The sequence below is a fragment of the Lycium ferocissimum genome, chromosome 1 (assembly GCF_029784015.1).
Source record: "Lycium ferocissimum isolate CSIRO_LF1 chromosome 1, AGI_CSIRO_Lferr_CH_V1, whole genome shotgun sequence".
Classification (NCBI taxonomy): Eukaryota; Viridiplantae; Streptophyta; class Magnoliopsida; order Solanales; family Solanaceae; genus Lycium; species Lycium ferocissimum.
This window is the reverse complement of record NC_081342.1, coordinates 456934-477823: the sequence shown is the minus strand read 5'-3', so window position 1 is coordinate 477823 and position 20890 is coordinate 456934. Positions and strand designations below refer to the sequence as shown.

At 35.8% G+C, this 20890-nt stretch overlaps 2 protein-coding genes and 1 long non-coding RNA gene across 5 annotated transcripts; 2 read left to right on the top strand and 1 right to left on the bottom strand.

Annotated features, from left to right (window-relative positions):
- Positions 1–993: 993 nt before the first annotated feature.
- On the top strand, positions 994–2458 carry LOC132067741 (protein CURLY FLAG LEAF 1-like). The gene is made up of 2 exons (XM_059461049.1): positions 994–1387; positions 1868–2458. Exons 1-2 carry the CDS (start codon positions 1223–1225, stop codon positions 2234–2236), a joined length of 534 nt encoding a protein of 177 aa, XP_059317032.1. The 5' UTR covers positions 994–1222; the 3' UTR covers positions 2237–2458.
- A 7412-nt stretch (positions 2459–9870) lies between these two features.
- LOC132054147 (clathrin interactor EPSIN 2) lies at positions 9871–19696 on the top strand. 3 transcript variants are annotated; one of them, XM_059446389.1, is made up of 14 exons: positions 9871–10016; positions 10381–10450; positions 10631–10682; positions 11990–12069; positions 12149–12227; positions 12439–12522; positions 12627–12772; positions 13957–14289; positions 14524–14565; positions 14835–14942; positions 15026–15219; positions 16361–16569; positions 17942–18902; positions 18983–19696. In XM_059446389.1, exons 2-14 carry the CDS (start codon positions 10416–10418, stop codon positions 19423–19425), a joined length of 2766 nt encoding a protein of 921 aa, XP_059302372.1. In that variant the 5' UTR covers positions 9871–10016; positions 10381–10415; the 3' UTR covers positions 19426–19696. The 3 variants fall into 3 exon arrangements, with proteins under 3 accessions (XP_059302372.1, XP_059303556.1, XP_059302868.1); XM_059446885.1 differs by lacking the exons at positions 9871–10016; positions 10381–10450; positions 10631–10682 and adding an exon at positions 10813–11382; XM_059447573.1 differs by lacking the exons at positions 9871–10016; positions 10381–10450; positions 12149–12227 and having other exon boundaries at positions 10653–10682.
- LOC132056213 (uncharacterized) lies at positions 14704–18053 on the bottom strand. Its single transcript, XR_009414789.1, has 2 exons — positions 17919–18053; positions 14704–15228 (listed from the first exon to the last, which is right to left on the bottom strand). It is a non-coding gene; the product is annotated as an uncharacterized LOC132056213 (long non-coding RNA).
- Positions 19697–20890: the final 1194 nt, after the last annotated feature.

Here is a 20890-nt window from a genome sequence, read left to right as displayed (position 1 = left end):
TACCAGCCATTCTTATCCTTATCAAAACCATCGTCCATCATGTATAGATCGTGTCAAGACCTGATATAAGAGTAAGTCGATAGCGAATAACCTTTTCTTCCCTATCTTCTCGACCTTCAAACCTAGTCTTAGTTGTTTTTACGTACCTTTCGGCTGTTGTTGAATCCTTTGCTTTTGGCTAAGGTCTTTTGTTATGTTTTTCATCCCCCTCACCAAACTATACATTCCCAGATTAATATTATTGAAACGACACCATATCAATACTATAACTGATGTACTTACTGAAAGTGTGACTGACCTAAAAGTTTGTCTTTCCCCTTATGCCATGCAACATTTTGTGTTAATTAGAACAGGATAAAGTTTACTTTGGGAGGAACTAACCATATATATATTTTACAGTTCTAGTATGATTTTCTCGCATTTTAATCCTAAAAAAGGTAATAATTACAAAAATTTCTAATGGAGGCCTTCAATTAACCCCCTTCATTTATGTCCAGTACTATTGCATAAAACTATTTTATGCATTCAAGTTATCTTATGGTTTTCGGTTATTCTAGTCTCTTGAACACATAAAATGACTTTAGGATATAGTAAATTTCCCTTTAATAATTGAAGACATTAATTGTAGTGCTTAATGAATGAACTATATGTGGGATGAAGGTGGTAGTTTAAACTAATGACTTCAAAACAGAAGCAGGTCACAGTATTCCTGAAGTACATTGCCTAGGAAAATAATTAATGTATCTTTAATATTTTAGCCCTTTTTTGGCCAAGGGTGAATTAAATGGAAATTGTTGAAATGCAAACACCACAATAAATTTGGGATTTAATGTTTCATCTGTAGAGGGGGATTTTAAATGCCAATATGAGAGAGCTAGTAGGATTTTAGGGCATTAAAGAGATATATCTACTTGTCTCATTAAATGCTTGGCCTGCCCTCCTTTAAATGTGTTTGATGAAGGCAATTTATGGTCTCTTTTAAGTAGACTCACCTTCTTGCATGACCCTCTGCCCTCTGCCAACAAAAAAATTCAAGTGAAGTAGAGGAATTTAGTTTGTCCAACTCCTGATATGCTTTAAATTTTGTTTGTCCTTTCTCTTCTATTCCCCTCCTATAAGTCATTTGCCTTAGGCTCATACAAGAGTACTACACCATAACAAAGCAAGAATATATAGGTGATCAAAAGTTGATGAATTTGTGAAGAGATTGTTGATTATAGTGATGGAATTCCCTGAACTTTCATTGGCTCCTTCTCATCTTTCCAATTATGAATCTCATGAAATCGATCTCCCAATGAAGAGGAAGCAAGAAATGATTCAAGCAAGTGTTGATCTTCAACTTAAAGACCCTCTTCCTTTGGATTGGGAGCAATGTCTTGATCTTGAAGTATACCCTTTTCTTCTCCAAGTTTTCACTTCAAACTTAATGATCTTTTTCTTCATTTTACTAAAGAGTTTAACTTATATTATACACTGACAATAAAGAATTTGTATATTGTTAGTGTAGTTTGAGAGTAGGTTATCACACTATTTCTTAAGTCGCCATATCAGGCTTGATATCGCGACCTACATATTTTTGTAGGTCAACCTAATCTGATACTATATAAAAAAAAAAAAGAAAAAAACTTTTACACACCGGCAATAGAAAAAACTTTTATATTACCAGTGTAATTTGACTGTTTAGAGCACCTTATTGCACTATTTTGTAGGTCACAATATCAGGCTTGATGTGAAGATTTACCTATCATAAGTTATTTACACCGTCAGCGACTCAGCGTAGAAAACATAAACTCATCGGTTAACCTTTTTCTGGTGTATTAATTACTAATGATGTTTCTTTGTGTTTATTATTTGCAACAAATTGCAGTCAGGAAGAATGTATTACCTGAATAGGAAAACATTAAGGAAGACATGGGATTGGCCAAAGGATCAAAAGCTAGACCTTGAATTAAACATATCATCAAGTTTCAACCATCAAGAAACAATGGATGATCATCATCACAACTACTACTCAAAGAAGCAAAACTACTCATCATCAAATTACAAAGGCAACAACAGTGGAAGCAGCAGCAGTATGATAGCATTGCCATGTTCAAATTGTCATCTATTAGTGATAGTGTCAGAGTCATCACCTTGTTGTCCTAATTGCAAGTATGTTCATGACTCTCTTCTTTCCAACAAAGATAATGCCAACTTCACCCCAAAGTGTTATGACACTTTGAGCCTCTTGAACTAGATTACTTGTACTACTAGTCTACAACTACTACCTGATAGTTGGTTTGAAGAAAAAGTTATTAATATCAGGCCAATGGTGGTTACAAAGCTAGCTAGCAATCCTCCAAGTACCATCGTATGTCATCATGTAGTGTCTCTTTCTATTTTCTCTTCTTCTTTTTGTTCCTGTGTACTTGAAATCGTAAATAACTTTCAAACATCACTTGATGCATCTAATGTTCAAGTTTTATTTATCGGGACAAAGGCGAATTCATAATTTATATCTCTATAAAAACATTGGAATTAATTGCGATCTTCCTTCTAATCCATCATGAATTACTAACGGCTGACGGGATTTTTTAATAATCTATCATAAATAGGATTAAGAACATATTTAATTTGCTGTTTAGCTACAAAATTTGTCCGTCGCTAATTCTTGTTTCTTTAGTAGTATTAAAGTTTATGGGTTTCTATAACGAACTCACGTTAATAACATAATAATAATTGAATTCACAGTGAAACGTTTATAAGGATTTAGTAGATTTCCAAATTGATATAAGATTTGGGCAAAAGTTACTAGTTCACATGTACTCGTAACTATCACAGTAGATCCACCCCTCTATTGGGACAATACATAAAAACCTCCAAACTAGTCCTAATTTTCCCATTATGACATTAGTTTTGCGGGGGTCCTAGCACTCTCCTGATTGGTTCAAGATGGTATTACTATCCACTTTCTCCACCAACCACAATTTTATTTTAAATAGGAGGTATGTGTCACGCATCAAATCTTGTGGTGCCACTTATATTTTTAAAATACAACTTTTATTCAACAAGAGTGAGTTCTTCCTTTTGTGAAATTAGGAAAATAAATCGAATATCTTCTTGTCTTAGGTAAATATTTTGAAGTTTAAATATAGATTGATACCAACAGTAATCCAAATATTAAATTGGTATCAATAATTATCAAATAATTGAGAAAATTGATAAAAAAAAAGGGCCTTTTTTTTATCTTACAACTCATCAAAATTCAGAAAACACTCTTTCAAAAATTCGAAAGCGGTTAACGTGCATGCAATAAGTGACTCACCTGGCGATCTTATTCTGCATAGTATCTCGTTAGACAATCACTATGTTTAAAAATATTCAGCTCCACCCACCCACCCCCAACCCCCCCCCCCCACCAAATTCCCTTCTTCAAGTAGTTATCACATACAACAATTTTAGGTTACTAGACTGGACTTTCAACGAACTATACGACGCTTTATTTATTGGAGTAGTAATCGAGAATGCACAGAATGAAGTGAAGTTTAAGAAGCAGGTAATAAGTTTGACATGTCGAAACAGGTCATATTTTGCTCTAAAAGCGAAAACAGATCATATTGTACGCTACAAAAAAGACTAATTTATTGCCAATTAATTCTTATGTTTATTTAACTAATAATCAATTGCACATCTTAAATCGACATCAAGCAAACACCTCCCATTCTTGGTTTATCACATTAATAGTAACAGAGGATACCTATGCAAGCAATAACTTATCCGATGAAGAACAAAGGTGGTTCTTAACATGAGTTATCCATTAATAACAAAAACGAGCCTTTTCATTTATTTATCGTCCGATTTCAACCTTAGTTAATGGAAGGAGTTCTTGGCATTTTGCACCCTTAACATATGTCCTCTTTTGCGATTTGCATCCTATCATATTTTTTTTAATAACTTGCACCCTAATCTCTTTATTTCTTTGCAAAACAATAAAATCACTCCTTTTTTCAATTTTTCCTTAAGGGTAAAATAGGAAAAATAATTAATATATCCCAAAATCTTTGAGAGTTGAATATTCTGGCCAAGGTTCATATTTGATAGGAAAAAAATGGAGTTAGCTCCTCTCTATAGTGAGCCATCCCTCCCTACCCTTTTCCCGATTCTCTTTTCTCTCCACGAATATAATCCATTAATTCTAACAAAAGAAATCCATCCTCTCTACTCTTTTGGAAAAACGAGTACTTTCAATGTCCAACAAAAAGTGGTACTGTGGTAGTGTTTCATTTAAGATGATGATAACCGCTGAAATCATCTGCTCATAGCTTTTCTGCAAATGAAAATCTTGAACCACATAAAATATTGTTTGGTGAAAAAATATAATGTTGCACAAAAAAGATGACATAAAAGCTTTTGAGATCTCGCCATGGCCGAACCAACTTTTCTTCTTCTTCCCCTAATTTTTTTTTCTCTCTAATTACAAAAGATAATGTCATTTTCGTAGATGAAAAAACATTGGACTTCAAGTAAAGATCACGTTTTTGATTAATTTTAGTTGACCAGTTTTAATCGGCACCGCAACATTCTATACTTTTTTTTTTTTTTTTTGAATCTTAAGAATTTAAACAAAAAATATAGTTAGGGAGATATTAATTACTATGTTTCCTATTTTACCCTCAAGAAAAAATGAAAAAAAGAACGGTTTTATCATTTTGCAAAGAAATACAGAGATTAGGATGCAAGTCATTAAATAAAATAAGATAGGGTGTAAATCGCAAAAGAGGACATACGTTAAGGGTGCAAAATGCCAAAAACTCTAATGGAAGAGTTCTCCAAAATTGTCTTTTACTATAGGGTAAAGGTGCAAATATACCCCTCAACTTTGCGATTTAAAGCATATTTACCCCTCGTTAAAAAAGTAGTGCACATATACTTGTGCCATTACAAAATGATAAAAATATACCCCTGCCGTTACACAAATGGTGCAAATATATCTTTTTTGCTGACGGAATATTTTTTTTAAAATCATTTAGCTTATTTTTTAATTAAAAAAATGCCACGTGACTTTGAAAAAAAAAAGTCTACCCATATTTTTTTTTAGTAGATATATTTTTCTAAAGCCAAATGATAATTTTTTTTCTGGTTTGTCAGGTTTGGTTAGTTTTAAAAAAAAAATATCTCTGTGATTTTTAAAAATAATCTACCCATTTTTTTTTTTTAAACGAGCCAGACCCAAGTCCCAACCCAAAAGAAAAAAAAATTACCATGTGCCTTCAGAAAAATATGTCTACTAAAAAAAAATGGGTAGACTTTTTTTTAAAGCCACGTGGCAATTTTTTTTAAATAAAAAATAAGCTAAATGATTATGATACAAAATTTCGTCAGCAAAAAAGGTATATTTACACTATTTTGTAACGCAGGGGTATATATACATCACTTTTTTAAAGAGAGATATATCTGCTCTGAATCGCAAAGTTGAGGGGTATATTTGTACCTTTTCCCTTTACTATATACTTTCTCGAACCATGATATGCCATCTCTCTCCATTCGAAATAGGTTAGTCTCTTCACAGAAACTAGATATAAGGTTACTCCCAATTCAAAAACATATAGTGTGTGTTTGGTACGTATATTCTACCCTCCTCGAATTCATCTTGTGGGATTATACTGGGTATATTGTTGTTGTAGTTGTATAGTGTGTTTGGTAAAAAGGAAAATGTTTTTCATGAAAAATATTTTATTGGAAAACAATTAGTCCGTTTTTTACTTATTTTCTAGTGTTTGGTAAGTAAGCAAAAACATATTATCTCAAGAGCATTTATATGTAATCTAGCAAACCACTATGAGGGTAGGATGAGGTAAGAAGTGGCGGTTCGAGGGTGGCGGGGGTGGGCTTGGAATGTCACTTATGGAACTTATTTTCCTTACCTTCATAAGAAACAAACCAAACATAAAAAAAAAAAAAAAAAAAAAAAAAAACATATCTAGAAAATGTATCCTCCGTACTAATTACATCCATATAGTCTCTAGACAACTTCAGAAACTAGAGACGATTGATAAAGGCAATGATCAAACATTAGTCAAAGATGTAAAATCATCCATGGAATTTGTATATATAAAGTTTTCAATGATGTCATGTAAAGTTGTAGTTGTCCACCATGGAAATTTTCTTTGTTCATTGAAAGGACCCAGCCAATGCATCCTTTCTATAGGCAAATATGCCATAATTAAAGGGTAAATGTATGCCTATACATGTACCTGCATTAATCTAGTTATGTCACATTTCATGAAATTCCATTGAAATTTCAAAGTATACACTATATCGGCTACCTACTCCGTTATTTCATCATAGATTGATCCATATTTATGGTTGATACGGAGGCGCGAGTTTCAGCATTACAAATTTTGAGTAGAACGACTGTAACTTTCATTGAAAATGTTCAAATCACGGGGATGATGAGTGATGACGCACGCATAGAAAACTAGTCTTTAAAAGTTACTTTAGATTTCATGACTATATTCATTATAAATGGACAATTATAACTTTGAATTTGAGTCTTGATTCGTTTGATAGAAAGCGAATATATCTCCACTATCTCAAAATTTCCCGGAAAGGCATTATGATTAATTAAGATAAATAAAAAAACCGAAATCGACGAATCAATTGATTCGGTTTTTCGGTGTTCAGGTTTTCGGGTTTTCGGTTCGGGTTCGGTTTCAATTTTCAAAAATTTCAGGATTCGGTTCGGTGTTCGGGGTTTAGGGTTCGATTTTTCAGGTTTTCGGTTTAAACCGAAATTTTATGTATTAGCCCAAAAATATTAAATAGTCCAGCCCAAAAATTTACTCCTCTGTTCCTAACCTCACTGAATGATCTCCTTCTAACACCGACTCTTTCATTCGGTAATAATTACTCTCTCCATTCAATTTTTACATCTATCATATGACGAATAGTTCAATGCCTTCAGGTTAATTTGCGAGGTTCAGAGTTATGTAGACGTAAAAACTGCTAGTACTAGTTAGTAATAATATTCACCATCTTTTGTTACTATCCACTTCTTCATCCGGTAATTTTACTCTCTCCAGTCAAAACCGGTAATTTACGATGCAATATATCGAGATCTGTTGTCATGTCATTTTTCTTTAACTATCTATGTCGTATAACTCTATGTTTTAAGGTTAAATTGCAAGGCTCAGAGATTTTTACTTAGATAGTAAAGCTACTAGTGTTGTTCTGCTTAATTCGGGTATGTGTAAGTTACCTAGTTAGGAAAAGTTTCAGCTGTGCTGCGGCTGCTGCTAAACTGTGCCGCGGCTGCTGCTAAACTGTGCTGCTGCCACAGTTTCAGCTGTGCTGCTGCTGCAGCTTTGAACCTGCTGCTGCTTGCGAATCGCGCGCTGCTGCCACAGTTTCAGCTGTGCTGCTGCCTTGAACCGTGGTGGTGCTGAAACCGTGGTGCCTTCGCCGAAACCGTTGTAGTCTCGAAAGCCCGAATTGAAAACACCGAATTGAAAAACCGAAACCGAACCGAACCAAACTTCAAAAAATCGAAACCGAAAGAACCGAATCGAACTAGTTTGGTTCGGTGTTTGGTGTCCACCTTCAAAAAATCGAACCCGAAATAGCCGAACCGAAGTATGAGAAAATCGAACCGAAGAACCGAACGCCCATCCCTAATTATGATGTTAACAAAGAGTTATTCTTGATGGATATAGTATAAATTCCAAAATTTATTCTAAATAGAGAGCTCTTCAATTTGATAGTGATTTATGTTTTCAAGCAGATAATTGACAAGGTTTTAGACACCAATTGTAGGAAAAAGTGTGTACTTGGATCAATATTTAGTTTTTTTTTTTGTTTGTTTTTTTAATAAAAGAAATCAGGTGGCAAAATGTAAGTTTAATTGGAAAGACATTATTTTGTAATTTGAGGCTTTGTTGAATGAAAAAAGAAATACTATGTTGAGGATAGAGAGATAAATATTGAATTGAAAAGTAGTCGAGGCTAATAAAAAAAACGGAAAAGGGCCAAATATACCCCTGTATTATTGGAAAAGGGCCAAATATACCCCTCGTTATACTTTGGGTCTAAATATACCCCTGTCGTTATACTTATGGTTCAAATATACCCCTCCTCAGTTAAAGTTGTTCAAGCTGGACATCAAATCACAAGTTGGACATCAAATCCTACGTGGCACTCACATTTGATGAGGTGGATGCCACGTGGCATGCCACCTCATCACCCCTAACCCATTTTACCCCTCTCTTCTATTTGTTCTTCCACCACTAAAATTTTCTTTCCCTCCACCGTCATTGTCACTATTACCGCCATGTATTCCGGTTAGAAAAGAAGAATAAACAAATCTCTGAATTCTGAAAATTGCTTATTCCGGTGAAGATATGCCAAATCACTAAGATATAAGCACATGCAGAGAACACAGTTGCTTAAATTAAGTTATGCTAGCTAACCTAAGAGCTCAATCAAATGCGTAAAAGTGGATAAGGAAACAAACTGGTGCAGATTGGCCCTCAAAGTATTCGCTGAAGCAAGGTGAAAGGTCTCGCGAGAGTTCGAAAGGCGTACAGGAAGGTAACATCTAGGGAAGCTGAAAGAATGCGGACTAGCAGATAACAGCAAGCAAGGTGGTCGACGGTAATGGTGTATGCGGAGGGGAAAGAAATTTTAGGTGGAAGAACAAATAGAGGGAGGGTAAAATGGGTTAGGGGTGATGAGGTGGCATGCCACTTGGCATCCACCTCATCAAATGTGAGTGCCACGTAGGATTGAATGTCCACCTTGAACAACTTTAACGGATGAGGGGTATATTTGAACTAATAGTATAATTTAAAGATATTTGGACCCAAAGTATAACGAGGGGTATATTTGGCCCTTTTTCAATACTACAGGGGTATATTTGGCCCTTTTTGGGTAAAAAAAAAGGGGTGAAAATAAAAGGGTTAAGTTTATAGAGAAGAAGAGAAATAAAAGGAAAAAAGAATTTAGACATGGGGATAGAAAAAGGAGAAAAGAGAGGAAGAGGAGGCCTATGAGTAGGGCTGGGCATAAATTACCAAATCCCGAATTACCGAACCGAACCGATTATTTCGGTAATTCGGTATTTAATAATTCGGTATTCGGTACTGGCCTTTCTGGAGTAAAAATTTAAAATTCGTATTCGGGATTGGGTTCGGTACGAGCTATTAGTACCGTTTGGTATTCGGTATTTCCCGAATACCGAATTATTTAGTAATACTACGGGTTTCTTCATCTTTTTTCCTCCTATTCCCGCTCTTCTTCACTTCTCTTTTCCCTTTATTCGCTTGTCCCAAACCGTACTTCTTCAATTTAAATATGAAAGAGATGGACATTTAGAATTATATGCATTTGCTTTTTCCGGAGCTATGAACCATAAATATTTCTCTCTATTCTTTTCTTTTTCAGATTGTTTTTTTATCTAGCACACATAATATTTAGCTGCCCAAAATTTTTGCAATTCCATTAGTTTGTCACCTAATTTCAAATACACAATATGTGAAAGATGGGTTTGCATTCATGGCCTCTGAAGTAAATGATAATATCTTATTATTAATATTTGCTTTCTTGAATGGTAAATCCCGAATACCGTACCGGAATTTACCGAACCGAATTTTGATTTACCGAGCCAAATCAAATTTTTTCGGTTCGGTATTTGGTATCTACTTTCAATTACCGATAACCGAATTACCGAACCCGAACTTTGAAAATACCGAACCGGATCCCGAATGCCCACCCCTACCTATGAGAGTGATTGATTTGATTGTCCCACCCCGCCCCGCATGTATGTATGTATGTATATTGGTAGGGTACGTGCAAGAGTCTCCTTTTTCATTTGCTTCCAACCATAACGTTACTACTTATATTAATTACACCCTCCCTCTCTCTCAAAAACAAAAACCAAAAAAAAAAAAAAAAATCATTCGTAGCTCTTTCCCCCCTCCTCCACCATCATTATATGTGTCTCTCAGATCTAATATTGGGAGGAGGCACTCCTATATCATCAGGTTCATATCTCATTCCATCACTTTTGAATGTTTGTTTCAATCTGCATCAACATTCTATTCTATCTCATGCAAAATCAATCCAATCCAAATACGCCCATTCTAAACCAACACCATGTCTTTGTTCTCATGCTTGCTCATACGTGGAGTAACGTAGGATAGGGTGCAACATATTGCTCATGCTTTGTTCTCTCAATGATTATATAAAAGCCAACCTTCGAAGATCCATCATGTCTTTATTTGGTTGTCTTCATTCATTCTGCCTCTCTTTCACTTCTAACTAGAAAAATAGTTGCAAATGAACTTCTTCTTCTGTCCGGATAAAAGATGGTGCTTGGATATAAATGACTCTCTTCTGTCTCTGCAGAATAACTTGACCTGCCCTGCTAAGCATACCCCAAAATGAAAAAGGCCTTTGGTCAAACTGTCAGGGACATGTAAGTTTTAATTATTTCTAAAACTATTCTGTATTAATTAACCAGAATACTGTTTCTGGTGATACTTCTCATTTCTCTATGTCAGCATTTAGGTGCAGCCAAAATAATGATTATTCAATTAGCTTTTGTAATTTTGCTTGCGCTTCATATGGAATTAGCTACTTTTCCCTCTTATTGCAGCAAGAGAGGGGTGAACAAAAAAGTTCTTAAGGTCCCTTCGGTTGAACAAAAAGTAAGTTATGTTCCTTGACCCTTTTGTTAGACTGATATCTGTTTTTTTCCGTGCAACTACAAAATCAGATTTGCTTTCAGGGAATACTGTCCTGTGCATCATTGCACAACCTTCATATGGAGGTTTATCTTTTGAGTTGAGGAGCAGAAAACTAATATGTGGAGGATATCCATTTTAGTCTTCATAAGAAGTTGTTTTATCCAAGAAACAATTGTCATAGATAAGCCTTTGAAAATGTACAAGAACTCATGATGAATACTGACATGCGACTATGAAATTATAGAACAAACTTCTTCAAGGGTTAAGAAAAGTGCCGTGTTCTTTGATAGCCAGTAATGAGTTAGGTTTTAACCTCAACCCTAACGAAAAACATCATAAGGTTTTGCAAACCGAGCCTATTGCCTTGACAGAAGCAGCACGCCTCGATACAACAAGTGCTAGTTTCAAAATTAATCTTTTCCTTATAAAGTAGTTTCAAACTAATTAAAAAGCATGCTTCTTCGTGTTAGGTCATTGTCTATATTTTGGTTCCATCTACAGCGTGGTTGTCTTTCACTTGTGTGGGCTTGAATCTTATGAATAGCTTTTGCAGTAGTACAGCCATCACTGATTTCTCTTATCTTGCCATAGATCGTTCGTAAAAAAGAGAATAGGGAGGAGATGTGGGGCATATCAAAAATCTGAGTTCAGAAACAAATAGGCACTGTCATAATTTCATTCTTCTCACTAATAGATCCTTCCATATGTAGAACATTGATGCCCTCATGAATGCACCCAAGGGTGTGGTCTAGTGGTCAATGACGTCGGTGCATACCTTGGAGATTAGGGTTTAGATCCCAGCATAGAGAAAATCCACTAGGTGATTTTTCCCATCTGTCGCCTTGATGGGCAGAGTCCCGGTACTTGTCTTTGGTGGGAGGTAGCATGTATCTGGTGGAATAGTCGAGGTTCACGCAAGCTAGCTCAGATACTATTGTTGTTATAAAAAGAAGACCGATTACTCCAGAACTATGTTTTGCATTTCTTTGCCTTTTATTTTGGCAGTATGTATTTTTTATATGCATAAGCCAAAGCAAACCTAATTGTTTTTGTATTTAGCTTGCACTGAATGGGAGGCCAAATTTTGGATCAGGGAATTGGGTAGACAAAATACCTGTTGCCTTTACCAAGCTTGTCTTATTCAACTTTAATTTTTCTTATTGAATCTTTGCTAACTAAAGCTGCACGGGAAGCATGGGAAATATGTTGATCTTCGTAGTTCTTCTCTTAATAATTTTCTCATCTGTTTATTTTTTTGGCATCTTAAGGTGCTTGATGCGACTAACAATGAGCCCTGGGGTCCTCATGGATCACTTCTTGCAGATATTGCTCAAGCTTCAAGAAACTAGTAAGCTTGTTTGTGCCAACATCTTTATTTAACTGTGCTTTCTTTTTTCTCCTATTTAAGAGTTCAACGCAAATTTCAGTCATGAGTACCAAATGATTATGGCTGTAATTTGGAAGCGTGTCAGTGATACTGGAAAAAATTGGCGGCATGTTTACAAGGTTTGTGATATTTGACTTTATTTTGCTCCTCCCGCCAAGGTTGCTTTTAGAATATCTCTGGAAAATTTCAGATTGGTGTGATATCTCCTGAATGTGGCATTTTCTATGTTACCAAATCCTTCTTTTTTATACCAAGACATAAATGCGCGCATTATTGCTCTGCTTGCTTTGTTATACCTAGTCTAATCTAATGATAAATGGTTAATTCCAGGCTTTAACTGTTTTGGATTATTTAGTAGCCAATGGGTCTGAGCGTGTTATAGATGACATAAGGGAACATGCATACCAGATATCTGTAAGTTTCTTCTTTGTTTTTGATATAAGAGTATGATGACATAATCTGCATTTTTAGTATCTGGGAAAAATGGTTAATTGTTGTTTTCTCCGGTCTTATCACAGACATTATCCGATTTTCAATATATCGACTCTAGTGGAAAAGACCAGGGATGCAATGTTAGGAAGAAATCTCAGAGTCTTGTTGTTCTTGTAAATGATAAGGAGAAGATACAAGAAGTCCGCCAAAAGGCAGCTACCAATAGGGACAAGTAAGTCTACTTCAATCTGCAGTACATTCACATTTTGTTCCTTGTACGCTGGTGACATGTAATTATCCCTAACTATTCCTAATTGCAACCCCCCCAACCCCACCCCCAAGAAAAAAAGAAAGAGAGTGACGACGATAGGACAAAAAGTTCTAGTTTTTGAAGTCACAAATTGCTCTTCGTTTTGACATTATGCTGACATAATACTTATCCCCAAAAAAGGAAGAGAAAAAAGGTAAAGAAATTGATTGCTATCGTTATGTCTCTATATTTAGACATTGCTCTGTATTTTTTTTGTCCACTGATATCTATGTTTCCCGTAATCCTAATCTAAGTAAAATGTGATGCAAATATAAGCCTTTTGAAATCTTCTATTTTCCAGCTAAAATGTGATTAATACATAAGCTTTTCTCTAACCTGTTATTTCCGGATGGAAATTGTTCATATAAATTTTGTGTATGCTTGAACATGTTTCTGGTTGCTACTGACAAATTCAAGTGAGAGTGTGAGACGTAGTCTAGAATCCAAAGATTCTTCTAAGAAGAGAATATTAACAGTGTTATTCCGGCTAGAGCACATCTCAACTCCGAAAGATATTTAACAATGTTTTAGTACCTCCATCAATCTTTAGCATATACATTTCGAGAAGTATGTGATTCTGAGGTACCAATGAATGTTACCAGTTATTAGAATCGCTTCAGAGCAATTTTGATAATACTTCTTTCACAAAATACGGAATTGCCTCTTCTAGACTGACTTGGTCATCACTGGACATCCATTGAATCGTTGTTTGACTAGGGCTATTTTACTTGATCCAACTTCTTTGTTGTATGGGAAGAAAACAATTTATTGATCCTTTTGTCTCTCTCTTCACAACAAAACTTATCTTTTGTCTTCCCGAGTAGTTTGTAGTTTCGGTGATCTCTGATGATGCACGGTTAGTTGAAGAGCTCAGCTGTTTTCATTGAAGGAATATAATCTTTTTAATAATTGGAAGACTAAAATAGAAAATTTAACTGAATGAGCGACCACATTCTGATAGACAATTAAACTGAAATGAATGATAAAATTTAAGCTGAAGGTATGCCTACATTCTTAAAAAGCAAATTTTGCCAAATTTTTGTTCATTTCTGTTTGTTAGCCCTTACAATGGCAAGGTGTCTTAAATTTTCTCATCATCTTGATAGATTCCGCAACCCATCAATGGGTGATATGCATCGAGGGTATGGTGACAGATATGAAGAGGATCGTTATGGAGGCAGAGATGAAGAGAGAAATGGTTATGGGAGAGAAAAAGAATGGGGTTACAAAGATGAGGACAAATATGGTAGGTATGGTGATCCATGCAGCCGTGATGGGGATCGCTATGGTAGAGGTTATGATGAACGCAGCCGAGATGGAAACAGGGATGATGATCATCATGGAAGAAGTCGGAGTGTAGATGATTATAGTAATGGCTCAAGAAGTAGTGACAGAGACAGGGATCGTGCTTATGATGATGATGGTCAATATTCTTCTAGGTTTGTCTTCTCACCTTTCTGTATATCTTAGAAGGCATAGTTTGTTGTGACCTAGTGTAAGTTTCAAATTCTGATTGAAAAACTGAATAAGGTCTTTTCTAGCACCCTATTTTGTTCCTGCCATTGTTCTGAAATTTGATTTGCAATTTCCATGTATTCATTAATACTCAGACCTTCTTCACTAGTAATGCATTACTTTAATCTTCATGGTTGACTGTTACGTTTTACCAACAGAGGAAGCGGTGCAAGGGCTGAGGATCACTCTCAAGATGGAAGGTTATATTATCGACTCCTTTTAGTTTTTTCTCAAGTTCTGTTATTAGACGTTGTATGTGGATTCTCTGTTGTATTACTTAAACCATGATATATATATATATATATATATATATATATATATATATATATATATATATATATATATATATATATATATATATAATGTGTATATGTAGCATCAGATGATACAGACACACACATATACAACAAACAATAAACTAATTAGGGAATGGTTCCCTTTCTGACAAAATTTACATGTTCAATTTCAGTGTTAATGGTATGCAGCTTGAAAGAGGGTTTTCTGAACAAAACCTTGATGCACCTCCCAGTTATGAGGAAGCTATTGGTGCGTCACGAAGCCCTACACACAGTGAAAGGTAATAGTTGTGTGAGAAGATTCTTAACCCAACTTCTTTTTTCTTGCAAATTCTGTATTGATCTTTATTTTTCATTGTAAAAGGAATGTGGAAATAGCTTCAGCATCTGCTCCTAAATCTTCTTCACCTCACGCAATTGGAAGTCCAAACCAAGAAACCACCCCTGCTCCTGCACCAGCTGCTGCTTCATTGCCCACTCCAGTACCAGTTGCTGCTCCGCCAGAGAACAACGACATTGAGAGCTTTGATGAATTTGATCCTCGGGCTTCTTTTTCAGGTAGATGACCTATTTTAAAGATTAGCAGGAAAATTAATACTTATAGCATGTTTGGTCAACCTTCTGAAAGGCCAAAAGTGCTTTTTCTTCTTAAAAGCACTATTCTTCACCAAAAGCTTGATCAAACACCTTCATTCTCGAAAGTAAGTGTTTTTTTTAAGCAGAAGCTGAAAAAAGTAGCTTCTCCCAAAAATCTGTGCTTTTGATTTTTTTTTTTTTTAGGACAAGATTACCCATATCAAAATGCATATTTACCAAATGAAAACCTGTAGTTTCTTCCTTTTTTGTAATTTGACACTTAAAGCTCTTTTTGAAAATATTGGCCAAACACAAATTACTAACAAAAGCACCTCTCAAATGATTTAGTCGAACACAAACTGCTCTCCCAAAGCATTCAAAATGCACTTCTGATAAGAAGTACTTCTCAAAATAAGCTGACCCTCAAGTTTATCAGTGTAGTCAAACACTTTGGGAAGGTGTTTCTGGTAATGAAGACCTACTATTGTTTGTTGTCCTCACTAGCCGGGACCTTCGTTGTGTAATCCTTAGCTGTGTTGGTTATCTACTTATCTCTGTCAATTGAAGGTGTTACTCAAGCGTGTAGCATGCTTAAGGTTATTTTACTTTGATTGGGGTTGTGATGATAAGGACCCAATTATTTGAAGTTTAATGGTTTTGTTACTAGTGGTAGAAACTTTTGAACGTGAAAATATACTTTGCAAATGTTAGGTAAACTTGGAAACTATTCTATTTGGGGACAACTAAATTAAACAGAAAATTCTACGCAAAATAAATATACTGATATAGATATACTTCTTTGGGTTTATAAGCATGAAAACCTTCCGTTTTTGTCGTCAAAAACAATTATGAGTTTCTCAAGAAGAGAATTTTGCAATTTAAAATGACCAGTTTACCAGAAAGAGAATTTCTATGATTTGCTTATTTTAAGATCCACTTCTCACTCAATTATGATAGGTCATTTTCCATGTCACAATTGAAAATCTTATACTTCAATTTGCTTTGTAAATGTAGTATAAGCTTACAGACTCTATGTGCCCTTTATTTTTCTTATTATTGCGCAAATCACAGCATGTGTTACTTAATTGGTCTGAGCTAATAATTTCTACTGCTGTCTGAGCAGTGGCCCGGGCTCAATCAAATGGTGCTGTGCCAACTACTACCATTGGCACTGAAGTGGATTTACTTGGCTCCTTATCTGAGCCATTTTCTTCTAATTCGTTAGCCCTTGCATCAGCAACTACAACCACCTTTGAGGTTAATCCTTTTGAGACTAATGTTTCTGGACCCGTGTTTGGCGGAGCATCACCTGCATCTTCTGTCACTAACCAGGTTGCCTTTAATCCGTAAATATGTTTGTTTTGTACTTCAGTTTTATGCCCTCTTCATCCTATAACAATCCTGTACATTTGGTTGGCACATGAGACTAATTCACCTTTTAGTTAAGTTTCGAACAGGGGACGGAACTGATTAATTGGCCTCCCTTCAGGGAAGCCTCCATTTCTTCCTTTTCATCCTCTTTCTCAAGGGGCTGGAAAAAATTGTCGTGGAGGTTGCTGACACTTTCATTTACAGCTTGAACTAAATGACCCTTAACCCTCACGTTTTTATTTTCCCTTGTTCTAGACTTCCCTCTTTCCACCCCAGGCAATTGCTTAGAAAAGTTTTAAGCACAAGGTGAGGTGAGGCAATACCTCAAGCTGTGAGGCGAAAGCCTTTTCGGAGTCCCTATTTAATTGTAATGGAGTAATTTTTTCAAAGCAGTAAAAAATGATAAAGAAGAAAAACGAAAGGAATGAGCAATTTATTTAAAGAATTATTGAATTAAAAAATCTCCCGGAATCCGTTTTAACACCTGAAACTCATCCGGAACCTTCCGGACACGGACCTAATATGCAAATTGATCATAAAACGCGCTACAAACCTGATGGAATGCTCAAAACACTGATCCGGATCATATGCAAACTTCAATAGAATGTGAACCATCACTAGGAATAATTTCTTCCTTTTTCCTTATATTTTGTGTTATGACGATTGAAGTTCTTCCATCCCGGAGCAATTTGTGCCTTATTATCTGTTCTACTTTGTGGTATTTTCCCTTTTCTTTTTTCTCTTTTTACTCCTAACATATTCTCTCCTCCAAAACTTTTTCTGGTAGTCCATCTCCTTTTAACATCCCTCCTGTTGATGCCAAACACTGTAATCAGTTTTTGAAGCTTTTTTTCTGCTCCAACTTTTTAAATTTAACTGTCAATCCCGAATTGATCTCATGTCTTTGTTGTTTTGATCAAGATGTTCTCATTCACTTTCGGAACCATTTTGTAGTTAAACCTCGTTGAATTTTAGAATCAAAGAAATCAAGTCTACCTTTACTATTTGAGTATTATATGATTTATCTTCTAAAACTACAGAGTGGATAATGTATATTACACTCCCTCCAGCCTACTTTATGTTTTTCGTTTGATACCATTTGCATGGATGCTTATTGACAAAATTTTAACAAATTGTGGCTTTATTTGTGAGCGTGGGAGAACACAAAGACAGAGAGGTTAGAGGGGTAGATAAGCCAAAAACACAGCACACAAAGAGGATTACATATATTTTGAAGATCTTAAACATATGTTGTATGCCGATATCATATTACACACCAGTATTTTAATCATGTGTTGTCATTTACTTACTGAAGTTTGCGCTTTTCTTGCAGATGTTTGAGGATCCTTTTGGTGATGGTCCTTTCAAAGCTGTACCAACCTCAGACACGGTGCAAATTCAGCCGCAGAGCATTTCTTCTCCATATTTCCTTCCTAACTCAAATCAAAGCCCTGAACCCCCAGTTCCTCAGAGTGCTAACGTCCCGAATACAACATATGCAGCACACAATTATGGTCATCTGGAGCTGTCCACATCCAACCACGATATTGATATATTGGCTGATATTCTCCCGCCTTCTGCTCCTTCACCTTCTCTGCATCCCTCTAATGACCACGCAACCCCAAGTGGCCCACTTGCCGCACAGGCAGGTTATCCATCTCACAGTGGGCTAGCTGCACAACCAACAGGTTATGCAGCTACCCATGGTCAGGATGCTTCACTAACAGGTTTTGCAGCTCAACCTGGTTTACAGTTACCACAAACAAGTTATCCTATCCATGGGCAACCTTTTTCTCAGATTGGGTTTTCTGGTCAAACGAGCACTTCTCCATCTCTTGGTGGTTATTCAGTTCAACCTGTCCAAACACCACAGACAAGTTTTGGGCTGCAAAGTGGTCAACCTACATCTCTTAATGGCTTCCCATCTGCATCGGGTTCCTTTCCCCATCCTGGATTTCAGGTCACTGCTGGTCAGTCTCTGCAGACAAATACTAACTTTGGAGGTTACAACACAGGATTGGGATCTATAGGTTCAGTTAGTACGCAAATGGGATTATCTCCTGCTGGACCATCTATCCTTACGCATCCAGCTACTGCATCCCATATACCTACACAAATGAATCTTCCATATTCACAAAATCAAACAAGTAACGTGTCAATGCCCCCACAGTCGGCTCCAGTTTCAACAGCTCTCATCAGCAGCAACCAACCAGCCAATGACAAATTTGAGACAAAATCTACCGTTTGGGCCGATACACTGAGCCGTGGATTGGTCAATTTGAACATTTCTGGATGTAGGTTCTCGTGCTTTTGCACCTCTGAATATCTTTTATTTTTCCCTCATAGTCATAATTTTGCACTTTTTGGTATGCAGCTAAGACAAATCCTTTAGCTGATATTGGAGTTGATTTTGATGCTATTAACCGCAAGGAGAAGAGGTTGGAGAAACCTAGTACAGCACCCGTGACATCAACTGTTACCATGGGCAAAGCAATGGGTTCTGGTTCTGGTATTGGCCGTGCTGGTGCAGGTGCTATAAGGCCTTCATCAAATCCAATGGCAGGGGCTGGCATGGGCATGGGTATGGGTGCTCCTGGAGCAAGTGCCATAGGATTATATGGAGTAAACCAGCCTATGGGGATGGGGATGGAGATGGCCAGACCAATGCACATGGAAATGGGCATGAACATGGGGCAAGGAGTACAGATGCAACAGCCAACTGGATTTCCTCCTGGTTCCACCATACCAGGAGGTTATAATCCCATGATGGGCGGAGGTAACTATGGCCAACAATCATTCGGTGGTGGATATCAATGAGCTTAAGCCTGTGAATTTGGGAAGACCGTTGAAAAGAAATGTTGTTTTGATAGAATCCAGAATGTATTCTAGTGAATAGCCTGTTGAGCTCAAACCATCTGTTGTAGAGTCGATACTTTTTGGGTATTGCATGTAGCATTTGCAGATAAGAGGGTAGTTGTATCTTAATTCTTTCTTTCAGGGTTGTTTTGAAGTTGCATTACCGATGTCCCCTATTTCGGTCAATGAGCGCTTGCATAGATGACTTTGCACATCTTTAATTTGAGGATCACCTATCTCAGGAGTCCTTTTTTGCAACTTGATCCATTTGTATACATGTAGATTTTTTGGAGTCATTATTGTTTATGGTACACCTGATGACTGAACAATAATTTGATAATTCAATTTATGCATTAATTCAGCGGTATATATTCAGTCTTTTCTTATTATTGTCATGTTCTTTTTGAAAATTTCCTGCAATTAGCGAAATGGTTTAAAGGAATAGAGACCATACCATGTAGTGTTTTGTGTTTGTGAGAATGTCTAGGGGCAATATCGAAGATGAACAAAAGAATCCCCAATGAGAAACACACGGGCCAAATAGCCTGATAAACCCCTTGTTTTATTTTGACATCCCACTCCGTTTATCCAACGGGTTTCATGTTGTTAAAACACACTATTTTAAACAACTCTTAACTATTGACTGAGCACATGTGGTACTTGACGACTGAATTGGACAAAATGCATAGCGACTTCCGGTCACTGATACATGTTCCTTGGATTCCAAATTTTCACTACAAAGTTTATATGATTTTGGGATATGATGTTTTAGCCATAAGAATACAACTAGTGTACTTGTCGTACGCTTTGCGTGGTCGTGAAGAAAATATAAAATATGAACAAAAATTAATGTTATATTTTTTGTAAAAGAAATAATATTTTTAAAACAAATAGCTTTTCATTTTTTTAATTCATGATTCTTTAGATAATTTATATAATCCTTTGAGTGAAAGAATTGTGATACACATATCAAGATTGAATATGAATTGTACATTTAAATCAATTTATGTTGACTTGAATGGAAATTAAAAAAAAATAATGTAAAAAACTGGCAATCTAAACTTAAGAGCTAGCCTGTTTCATTTAATCCTTTATAAACGATCTATTATGATTTTAAGATATACAAAAAAGTGGTTTCTTTCATGTGTGTATACACACACATTTTTTAACTTATAAGGGTTCCAATATTAATATACAGAATGTTGAAAATATTGATCTGCTCTGATTACTTGTTAACATGTGAAGCATTTCCGTTACGTTTTAAATTTGGGTTCTAATATAAAATAATTTTTCTCTAGTAGAGATTTCTGAAATTTCAAATAAAATGAAAAATGGAAACAACTATTTGTTGGACTTTATTAATTAAAGCAAATGGTTGGTTTTTCAATTGTGACTTTTGTACTTTTAGAATTACGGTTGAATTGAA